Source organism: Cynara cardunculus, assembly GCF_001531365.2.
Source record: "Cynara cardunculus var. scolymus isolate 2C chromosome LG 3, CcrdV1, whole genome shotgun sequence".
NCBI lineage: Eukaryota > Viridiplantae > Streptophyta > Magnoliopsida > Asterales > Asteraceae > Cynara > Cynara cardunculus.
Window position 1 is genome coordinate 29,837,817 of NC_037530.1, and position 11,938 is coordinate 29,849,754.

Sequence of the window (11,938 nt, forward strand, 5' to 3'; positions counted from 1 at the left end):
TATTGGTGGCCCGGAATGAAAAGAGATATAGCACGATATGTGGAACAGTGTCTAACGTGTTTACAGGTCAAGATTGAACATCAGAGACCTTATGGAAGCCTTCAATCTTTGGAGATATCTGTATGGAAATGGGATCACATTACCATGGATTTCGTTATGAAATTACCACGAACACCAAAAGGATATGACACGATTTGGGTAATTGTGGATCATTTATCTAAATCTGCACATTTTCTACCGATAAGAGAAAGATACTTTTTAGAAAAGTTAGCGCAGATTTACATTAAAGAGATTATTACTAGACACGGTGTTCCTATGTCTATCATCTCTGATAGAGATAGCCGATTTACTTCAAAGTTTTGGGAAGGGTTACAAAGAGCTTTAGGATCCGAAATTCGACTAAGTACAGCGTATCATCCACAGACTGATGGATAGAGTGAAAGAACTATTCAAACTCTAGAAGATATGTTGAGAAGTTGCATTATTGACTTCAGAGGATCATGGGAAGATCATTTACCATTAATAGAGTTTGCATATAACAACAGTTATCATTCTAGTATTCAAGCGGCACCATATGAAGTATTGTATGAACGTAAATGTCGAACGCCGTTGTGCTGGAATGAAGTGGGTGAAAAACCGCTAACAGGTCCTGAGATTGTTCAAGAAACTTCCGAAAAGATTGAACTGATCCGCGAAAGAATCAAGACAGCATAGGATCGCCAAAAAAGTTATGCTGATAATCGTCGAAAATCCATTGAGTTTGAAGTAGACGATTTTGTGATGTTAAAAGTTTCGCCATGGAAGGGTGTTGTCAGATTTGGAAAGAAGGGAAAGCTCAGTCCAAGGTATGTAGGGCCGTTCAGAGTATGTAAACGAATTGGGCCTGTAGCATATCAATTAGAGCTACCAGAAGAGTTGAGTCTGATTCACAACACTTTTCATGTGTCGAATTTGCGGAAATGTTTGGCTGATCCAAATTTAGCTGTACCATTGCCAGAGATTCAACTAGACAGTAAATTGAACTTTGTGGAAACACCAGAAGCCATAATTGACAGAAAGATCAGCGTGTTGAGAAACAAAGAGATAAGTCTGGTTAAAGTACAATGGAAGTTTCACAAAGGACCAGAAGCGACTTGGGAATTAGAGTAAAAAATGAGATTAGAATACCTGTGGCTTTTTGATTAAAGGAATTCCGGGACGGAATTCTCTTGAGGGGTGGATAATGTAATAACCGGATCTTGGTTATTACCCAAGGTATGTAATATGTGATTATTTGATAAAATGATTGCATGATAACGTGATAAACTGATATGTTTGATACGTGCTGGTGTGCGAAAATGTGCATTTAATTGGATGAAGGAGTATACATATTTATTTGTATTTATATATATATATATATATATGTGTGTGTGTGTGTGCATGAGTGTGCATGTGGGTGTAGGGTTATTATATGCATATAATATGTGCTTATAGATATACACGTGTATGTAGGCATGTATGTGTTGGTAAAGTATATGCATAGGTGTGCATGAGATGGTCCATGATGCAAACACGTGGCTTGTTTAGGTAGCCCACTCCTTTTTTTTGGAAACTATATAAAGAGGTTTAACCTCTCATTTGGCTTGCTGTCATTTTTAGAAGTTGAGAGCTCTAGAGTGAGTGTTGTCCGGTTTACCAAAAGGAGGAGTTTTCAAGTTGATTTCAAGTGTCAAGTTTCAAAAGAGAATCAATTTCTGGAGTTTTGGTTTCAAAAGCTTTATAAGGTGAGTGGTTTCTAAACCTTTTGTATTAAAATTTTACTGGTTTTAATTACATGCTTCGTATTATTCATATTTGAAGAGAACATGTTTATTTTTGTTCTAAGTGTTATCCGGATAAAGCTTGACCGGATAAGGGTGTAAACCGGACAAGCCTTGTACGGGGTATTGTCCGGATTGTTTTTAAACCGGTTAAGCTTTAAGCGGTTTAGTGACCGGATTAGTATAAACCGGACAAGCCGTGAGCGGTTTGTTGTCCTGAGTTGGTTAAACCGGTTGAGGGTTGAACGGTTTATCTTTAAACCGGATGAGAGTTGAATGGACTAGTGTCCGGATTTGTTATCCGGACAAACTTGAAATTGTTCTAAGTGTTTAACCGATTAGCAAGTGTGTGGTATGATTGACCGGATTAGATATTCGATTAAAATGTGAAATTATTTTAAGTAAAGTATGTTGACCGGATTAGATATCCGGACAACAAAATGGATTTTTGTTCTAAGTGTTAATACGGATGAAGTTTGATCAGACTATTAACCGGATTTGTTATCCGGATGAGTGTTGACCGGATTTGGTTGACTGGACTTGTTATACGGATGAATGTTGACCGGACTTGTTATACGGATGAATGTTGACCAGACTTGTTGATATTATTTGAAATGTTATTTTGTGGCTTGATAAAAATTGTTATTTTATCATAAAATGAAGTTTTGACGTAAATGGTTTTGATCTGAAAATTGTTCCGATGGCTGCGGTTTATTTGGAATTATTTCATAAATGTTTTGGTGAAGAGATAAGGGTGGCATATCAAGGAGAGGTGTCCATTTGTTATAAGGGTGGCATATCAAGGAGATGTGTCTATTGGATATAAGGGTGGCATTGTCTATGTGTGTGACTTTATATAACTCTTTCTATCCTTTCCTTTAAGATTACCGAAATCTGGAATCTTTATTTCTTTGTGATTTAAAGATTTAGGATGAAGGTTCTTATTTGGAAATCATAGATTTTTTTATTATTGAGGAGAAAAGATCTGTTTTGGCCTGAAACTTTGTTAAACCTCGTTATTAAGAAAAAGGTTTAAAAAATGGCATTGTATGGAACCTGATTGGTTCAAAAGGTGTGAGTTTTGAATAAGCTAAGTGATAGCTTGAATCTGAGAAATGACTTGGTATTATGGACTCATATATTTGTTATTCATATGAATACTTGATTTTATAAGGTTTTGGTGATCCTTCACCCTGCAATAACGTAAATAGGGTATCTTACTAGACTTTTAAAGTCTAACCCTCGTTTTTGTGATTTTAAATATGTGTTGCAAGTCGGGTGGAAGGTAAAGGAAAAGAAAAGATTTAGTGCTTTTCTTACGTGCATTTTGGTTGAAGATTTGCTTTTGATGCATAGCTCTGATGATTAGTACAAGTTTGTATTTTGAATTTTTGGACCTTGTGTTTGGTCATAATAGATTTCTTGTACTAGTGGACCCGAATATATTTCTTTGGTATGAAATATGTATTACGTGCAATGTGTGGGTTGGGGCATTACAGTGATCAAATGAAAATCACTCCAATTTGTAAAAACCGTAAAAACTACTCTCATCCGTCGTTAATCTTATGAAATTTTTTCATGAAATTGTTAATCTTGTGAAATTGTTTCATATAATACTTTTTTTGATGAAGTTTCATATGTGGTTATGAAATTGTTTCATATACTACTTAATGACATTTTAATGAAACTGTTTCATATATTTCTCTAAAATTAAAATAATGAAGATGATAATATCCATGATTAACACCCTCAACAATAAAAATGGTTAATCAACCTCTCATAATTACAAAAAAATGAACAAAATGAAAAATTATGATTGGTTGAATGAGGTTTTCACGGTTTTTACAAATTGAGTAGTTTTTATTTGAACCCACCCTTATATATATATGGTTGGGTTCACGTGAGACCAATGGTTTTTCGTGAGACCCGTAAAACCAATTTATGTTCATTGATCAACTTTAAGAGTTAATAATCTAATGGTCTAAATTGCACGGTGACAATTTTGTGATTATTGAGAAGTCTCGTGGCGTTTATGAATGTTCAGATCTGACGATTGTAGATTTAATCCAAGGGTTGAGAATTGGTCTTACTGGTCTCATGAAAAAACATTGGTCTCACACGATCCCAAATATATATATATATATATATGTATATATATATATATATATATAAAATCAAAAACAAGATTTTTTATATCAGTTTATTTTTATTTGTTTAATGCTAATTTTATGTTTATTTCACACAAACATTGTTCTTCATGGTATCATATATCCATACTAAATTTAAATATGAAAATTTTCTATTGGTTTGATAAATAAAACTAACATAAAACAATAACACCTTATACTTTACACGATAGAAAAATAGTGTAGTTTCCGAACCCCCACATCATAGGTACACTAACATACACTACTACAAAAGGTATCAACGTACAACATAAATCCGTCACTAATTTCCAACGAATCACTAATGAAAAGACCATCATCATTAATCTTGCCAACGAAAACACCATCCGTCGGTGGCTTTTAAATTACCAAAGGATTATCGACCGTCAAAAAATATTTATTTTTTGAAATAAATTTTCACATGGCCAACTGAATTCACCATTTACGATGGACACCTATAGCTTGGTCCGTCAGTGAAGGCCTCTAAATTTGAAGTGACATGAAATAAAAGCTCTCTTCTGAGTTAATCGGTCAACTGATAAAAAATTCGAAATTTTAGTGCTTTTCTTAATATGTTACCAATTCGAGTCAAATCTCATTTGAGATCCTTACTCATCTCCAGGTTCTGGAATTAGTTGGGAACTTGGGATGTCGTAAGTTTGACTTTTATATATATATATATATATATATATATATCTACCTACCTTCTTTTCTGTCTACTGATTCTTTTGAACATTTCAAAACTTATATAAAATATATATATATATATATATATATATATATATATATAGTGCACTTGGATGATCATAATTCTAGATGACACGGCTTATACACGTGATCTGTTTACTTAACATATGAACCTTAAAACGACTTAAATGTATAACTTCATTTTCAAAGTCAACTAAAGGTCAAACCAGTTTTAACATCAAGCGATTATAAAGGATATTATATATATTTGAAGGTTTTTAGAAATGGGTTCTCAGTTCTCTCAAGTGGCAAACGTACTCTTGATGATAGCAGTGCCATATACTTGATTGGTTTGGTTTGATTTGATTTATACTAACTCCTCCTCGTCATAAATCTCGTATGTTTTCTTCCTTTTCAATTGCTTGTTTATTATAATATATATATATATATATATATATATATATATACTCGGGATCTGAAAGAATTGAATCGATATAACGACATGAACGAACCTGATCAGTTGTGTATTTGATTTCAGGTGAGTGAAGAGGATCAATGAGGAAGAACTGTACCTGTTTAAAGCTTCTCGCAAAGGAAGATAAGGTTTGTATTCTTAGTGGTGTTTCAAGCCCTTTAATTATTTTTTGATACCTTAGTTTTGTTTTATTGGAAGTGACTTGATTAAAAATGGAAGTTAATTGATGAAACAGATGCATCATTTGTCATGCAAGCAACTCGAGAAAATTATCGACAAGATCACATCCATATTTACAGCCATTGAATCTGCTCGACCACGAGGCGAATCGGGAATACTGGCGTTGTGCTCGTTACACCAATGCATGGAAAAGTGCAAGTTGCTTCTTCATCATTGTTCCGAATCCAGCAAACTTTATCTGGTATATATAAACGTTTCCTAATCGTGTTTCTTGATTGCATAATTCTTTATCCGGTAAATAGTAACCTAGAGTAGCTTGGATGACAGAAACCTCCCCTCTCTCTATAAGGGCTCTTTTATAAATATATTCAAAAAGGTTCCAGATACTCTAACACATCCCTCCAACAAAGGCCGGAAACACAAAGATGTCCTAAATGGTAGATCTTGGCTCTGATACCATGTTAGAATATGTAAAACCCCATTAGCTTTACTTTTTCAAAAACGCCCTTGAGGAAATAACTGAAGGAATATATTAAAGAGAAAGTGTCCGGGTCAATCTTATGTAAACATATTCAATAACACATGATGAACAAACTCTTTTTCAGGCAATCAATGGAGAGAGAATAATATGGAGGTGCGAAAGGATTCGGTATTCTTTGGAAGTATGTTTGAACCAGCTTCAAGACATGGTCGAACCCAAATTGGCTACTCAGGTTTGTTCTTCACCATGCCATTACTTTTGCATCTATTTTAACGAGTATTGCTTCTTTTTTATGTTGGAGTCTCACGTTGATTAGACTTGGACCGTTTCTACTTAATACGTGTTAGAACCTCAAGGATTCTTTTGAAGAGTAATCTAAAAAATGTTCTCGTACTTTTATTCATGATATCAATTTGGGTGTTATTGCAGATATCGCATATCATTGATTATATCAAAACCGTGGTTTTTACTATGGATTCTTCGGACAAAGAAGCAAGAAAAGTGTTATTGACTTTACTTCAACACGATAGAGAAGCATCAAGTTTTGCTGATCTTGAAGAACTCAAAGCTTTCAAGTTTGCAGCTTTTAGGCTACAGATTACATCCCCCATGGCTCTCTTGATCGAAAAACAATCCATAAAAGATCTTCTAAGCAAGATTGGGGATACCGATCCTGCAGCAAAGAAAATCTTGAACTATTTGTTATATCTCGTGAAGAAATATGGAGAATCAATGGAAGGAGAAGAACCCATAACCATTTCTAATTACGAATCAAATGAACATCCTAAAGGTGATGATGATGTTTCAATCCAATCTTCAGATACGAATAGTGTAGATTATGTTACGGATTCCAGCACTGAAGATGGATCTAGCAAGATTATTCATAATGAATCCGAGAGATTTAAGTCTCGAGATAGTGTTACAGACGATGTAACGAACTTGTTTGTTTTTGAAAAGCTTTCGGTTCTTCCATGGGGGTTAAGATGTAAGGTGGTGGAAGATGTGATCAACGAGTTGAACGACGACGATGAATCTCGAAGTTTCATCCCTACCAGTTACATCAAACCAGTTTTTAAGTTTCTGAAAGTGGCTCATCGATTATGCGATTCTAGAGCGAAAAGAAATGGAGCAAAGCTGCTTTTGATGTTGTTGAATGAATGCAGGTAACACTACTCCTAATGCTTCATGTACTTAGGATTGATTATTTGAAACAAATTATGCTTTTCTAGAAAAACACTTATCAACTTATTATAGTTCAGAAGGATTTAACTTCTTCAAAAACTCCTTATTATCGATTTGGCACCCGTATAAATTGTTTATCCAAACACTCAAAAGTGCTTATTACCGGTACCACAACAAAATCAGTTTTTGTTTACCAAAAAAAGTCTTTACATGATAATTTTTCTCCGTAAATGTGTTATAATAAGATGTGAAGAAATATTTGGATATCTTAACAAATTTTTTAGAGAACTTTTGAATAAAGTTTCCATTAGGGTTTTTTATACCGACACTTTTGGAAAGTGTCTTAATTATGAACATATTGTTCGTAAGATACTTTTTGAAATAATGTTATAAAAATACAAACGGAAAGTTTTTTAGGCATATTTTATGTCTTAAAAACCGATTTTGTTGTAATGAAAGCTTCTCTGATCATATTTTTCATGACTTGATACAGAAACGAAGTCCCATCTTTACCAAAGGAGGCAATGCATTACTTGTATTTATTTTTGGATTCAGAAATTATAGAAGAAGCCTTACCAATATTAGAGCTTCTCTCCTGCCACCAACATTACAGTTCCGAAATAGTCTCATCTGGAGTTCCATCATTCCTTCTACAACTTATCAAAAACTCAAACAGGGAACACCATAATTTTGCCTTAAGAATTCTTTGTAATCTTTCGGCTCACACTGATCTTGGAGACCACCTTGTATGCCTCGGATTCATCCAACATCTTGTGCCATTTCTCGATGATCGTATTCTGTCTGCCTATTGTGTCAAAATCTTCAGGAATTTGTGCACAGTTGAGGAAGTAGCTGCTCAATTAATCGAAGATGAAAATTGTATTGAATCCATTAGAGAGATTCTTGATCAAGGAGGTAAAGATGAAGAACAAGATAACGCACTTCATATTTTACTGTGTTTATGTCATCAACATGAACAACTACGAGAAGTTTTGATGCAAGAAAGCATTGTTTCTTCTTTGGTGGATATATCGCAAAATGGGAGTTCTGAAGGGAAGTTGATTTCAATAAAGTTGCTGCAGTTCCTGAAAAATGATCAAGAACGTTTTATTGCGGACGTCTGCCAGAACACAAATATTTAACCTGAAGAGTTGCAGCTTCTCTCCACAGACATTAGCATGTCTTATTATTATTTTTGTATATTTTAATAGATACTAATTATTATCTAAAGACTAATTTGATGTGAATGAAGTTGGCCTTAATTTGATGACTTGACGTTGGTGTGACAAAAAAAATGTAGGAGATATTCCATTGGTGAGTCCGCATAATAATCTAATTAATTCGTTATTATCATTTGTTTTCTTTTGTTTGGTTAAATATAGTTAATTAATTGGGTTTATTTATTGTTTTAGTTTGATTTTTATCTAATAAAAGTACTCTAGGGAACATAATTTTTATAGTGACTTATTTATTAAATATTGTAAATGTTTACGATGTTTTCTACATAAAAATAAGATCTTATACGATCATTATTAATTTGTATATAACTGAAAAAAATAAAGTAACTTATATAAAAATTCATTTATGAACACTACAACAAAATTGGGTTTATAACACACCCCCAATCTCAAAGCATCATAATAGACTGCTTTATATGACTTAATTTATAGGACCAAAATATAAAGCGTCATATCTGAATAGGTTGTAATAAGTTTATATGACACTTTTCGGCGTCTTAACAAGTTTTTTAGGACAATAGTTTGTTGTGATTTTAAATCTTGTTTTATTATCCGTCCCTTTTGATGCTAACTTTATAGTTTGTTGTGATTATAAATCATAAATCAGATGATTTATAAATGCAAAGTTAAAATGTTCCATTGATCAAATATTTTGAAATGATGTTTTTAACTTATGAACAATGATTGTTGATTTAAAGCTCCATTGCAAGTTAGAAGATATTTGGATGGAAGCAATCTTCCATTTTGGTTCAAGTCATTATAGCATGGGCAAAGGGTTACCTCTTAAAAAGGTGATGCTAGACCTAATAGGCAAGGAAAATGAGCATCATAAAGTTGCCTACAAGAGGGGTAAACTAGAAAAGCTTCGTAAAACTCATGTTTTAAGCCATTTCATGGCCTTTCTAAGGTATCAAACTTGTATTTTTAACAACTATCTCTTCTTCATTTCATATAACATCACACAAAAAACTGAATACTGGAACCATATCTTTTGTCATTGAAAAACTATGGCTGAAAGAAAGCCTTCAGGTTTCCGTTTTCGCCTACCGTGGTTACTACAACCTGCATTAACTTCTCGTTCTGCCATTGCTCCCGAGCCGGCACGCACCACCACACAAACCTCTGTTGTATCAACTCCTGCTCAAAGGCCACCATTTCGGCTGGCAGGGATAGCCCCGACACCAGTAGCACCACCACCGACCCTAGCTACACCATCAACACCACCAGTTTCGCCAACACAAGCTCCACCACGTTCAACATCACCACAAGTGCCGGTGGTATCATCTCCACCTCCTGTTCCGGCTAAGTCATCGGCACCTAAATCCGCATTAGCAAAAAATCTTGATCCTGTTGCAAATCAACCTAGGAAAGAAACTCAAACCACTAGTGAAATTGCCGGAGCTATTCCACTTGGTGCTGCTAGAACTGCCGGTGATGGTGAAACTCAGCCCATGAAAGGAACTCAGGACTCCACAAAAATGGCAAGTCCAACAACTCCACCTGCAATTGATAAAGTTGTTGCTACCATTAAAACTCAAACCACTGTTGAAACCCCAGGTCCGGCGGTTCCAATTGCGGCTGCTAGAACCACTGACGCTGGTGAAACTCAGCCCATGAAAGAAACTCAGGCCGCCACAGAATTGGCAAGTCCGGCAACTCCACTTGCAATTGATAAAGTTGCTGATACCATCAAAACTCAAACCATCAGTGAAACCCCAGGTCCGACTATTCCACTTGCGGCCGCTAAAACCACAGAGGCTGATGAATTTCAGCCCACTAAAGAAACTCAGGCCGCCACTGATATGGCAAGTCCGACAACTCCACCTGCAGTTGCTAAAATTGCTAATACCATTGAAACTCAGCCTACAAAGGAAACTCTCACAACCATCGGAACTAAACCAACCATTGAAACACCAGCTCCAACAACCCCACCTCAACGCCTGCCACTTAGGCCACCGTCTCCGGTTAACATACAACCACTTCAGAGAGACACCTCACCGAGATCTCCTTCACGATTAGCCTCTCAGCCTACAGAAAAACCATCATCATCTTCCCCCATAACCACAAGTGCAGTTTCCCATAATACGCCAGAAAAAATGGCAATAGATTCAAATGATGTTTCACGGGGTGGTGATCTTGCCCTAGATGCAAAATCAAAGGAGATAGCAAAAGCGAAAGGAAAACAAACCAAATCCTTAAATCCACATTCAATGGACAAAATCACGGAAAGAAAATCTCAAAAACCAAAAGCAACAGCATCAGCTCGACTTTCCCTACACAGAGAGATCAAAGACGACATTTTCAAGTTCATTCATAAGATAGCAACAAGTCCTCCAAAGAGATGTATGGATGAAAAACCTGCAAGTGTTGTTACAGTTGCTGGTGACAACACTGGGGCATCTATGCATTTAGGTTCAGATGCAACCAAAAGAGATATCCAAAGAGGATATAAGGTTAATCCTGCCATTATTGAAGAGGGAAGCTCAAATGGTAGAGATTTAAAATCTGGTGAAAATGATGAAACGAAAGCAATCGTTAATAGCAATATTCAAGGAATCAATAACTCAATGATGTTCAACAGCTCTGTTACTGAAAGGAACCCGGGTGTTCATCTAGGTTTTTCCCGTAATATAGCAAACAACAACGATTCAAAGATGGAGAATAGGGGGTCAATGGAGACGCACAAGGCTGAAGCCAACATTACCCCACAACAGACACTCGTTTACGATCCCATAATCGAAAGATGCCTTGAAGGGGTTTCCATGGAGGCTTGCGACCTTGAAGCAGATGATGACAAGAAATCAGGCAAATGTTATGAGATAGAAGTTGCTTGATTTAAACAAGAAATACCCATAAAATAAGGATGATATCAATCATGTCTATAACGTTTGGTCTTGTATTTTAGGTTGACTTAATGAACGAACACAAGCTAAATAACAAATTTTTTATATCGTTTTTCATATAAGATTCAGGGTCACTCGAGATAGTATCGTTAAGCCTGTAAACGAATTGAACATTCACTGAACCGTTTAACGGAAAGTTTGTTTATGTATGTTTGTTTATGTATGTTTATTTAATAAACGAACAGGCATGAACAAATGTCTCGTTCGTTCATTTATGTTCGTTTACTTATGTTCGTTTATGATAATAAACTAAAATTTAAATACGAATAATAATCATAATTATAATTCTTAATAATAGGGTAAAGAGTTTACATTTTCTAAAAGATTTTTCTTAAAGAAATCTAATGGATTTAATCTTACCCAACCCTACATTTCACTTATATAGCTGTTTGGTTGTATGGCTTTTTCTCATCTTTTTCTATGTAGGATGCCTTTTTTTTTCCTATCCCACATCGGTGGAAATTAACAAATTTTGCTCCATCCTCTACTATATATATTTGATCCCCAGACCTCAAATATTTCTTAATTAGCAATTCATAGTTTTTTAAATTCTATTTATTTGTAACTCAAAATAGCAGCTTTCGAACCTATTTTCTTCTGAACGACTTATTCATTCTGTTGTTATAAACCTATCGCCTTTCGAACCACAAAGTGATCGCAAAAAGTCAAAACCAGCAAGCCTTGGGAAGTCAAAGGCACCTATTTCATGTGGATTTTAATCTACAATTTCAATAATAATTAATATTGGGTTGTTATTTACTTAACTAACTTTTTGATACTGAGCTTAAACTTGACTAAAAAATATATAATATTTAAAAGCGAAATCAT

General features: G+C 34.9%; 2 protein-coding genes across 2 annotated transcripts; both read left to right on the forward strand.

Annotated features, from left to right (window-relative positions):
• The first annotated feature begins 4,975 nt into the window (after nucleotides 1–4,975).
• On the forward strand, nucleotides 4,976–8,151 carry LOC112509373 (U-box domain-containing protein 5-like). Its single transcript, XM_025114303.1, has 6 exons — nucleotides 4,976–5,048; nucleotides 5,190–5,254; nucleotides 5,362–5,547; nucleotides 5,912–6,019; nucleotides 6,217–6,950; nucleotides 7,463–8,151. Exons 2-6 carry the CDS (start codon nucleotides 5,207–5,209, stop codon nucleotides 8,109–8,111), a joined length of 1,725 nt encoding a protein of 574 aa, XP_024970071.1. The 5' UTR covers nucleotides 4,976–5,048; nucleotides 5,190–5,206; the 3' UTR covers nucleotides 8,112–8,151.
• A 1,063-nt stretch (nucleotides 8,152–9,214) lies between these two features.
• LOC112509129 (proteoglycan 4-like) lies at nucleotides 9,215–11,041 on the forward strand. Its single transcript, XM_025113993.1, has one exon. It carries the CDS (start codon nucleotides 9,215–9,217, stop codon nucleotides 11,039–11,041), a length of 1,827 nt encoding a protein of 608 aa, XP_024969761.1.
• The last annotated feature ends 897 nt before the right edge of the window (nucleotides 11,042–11,938 follow it).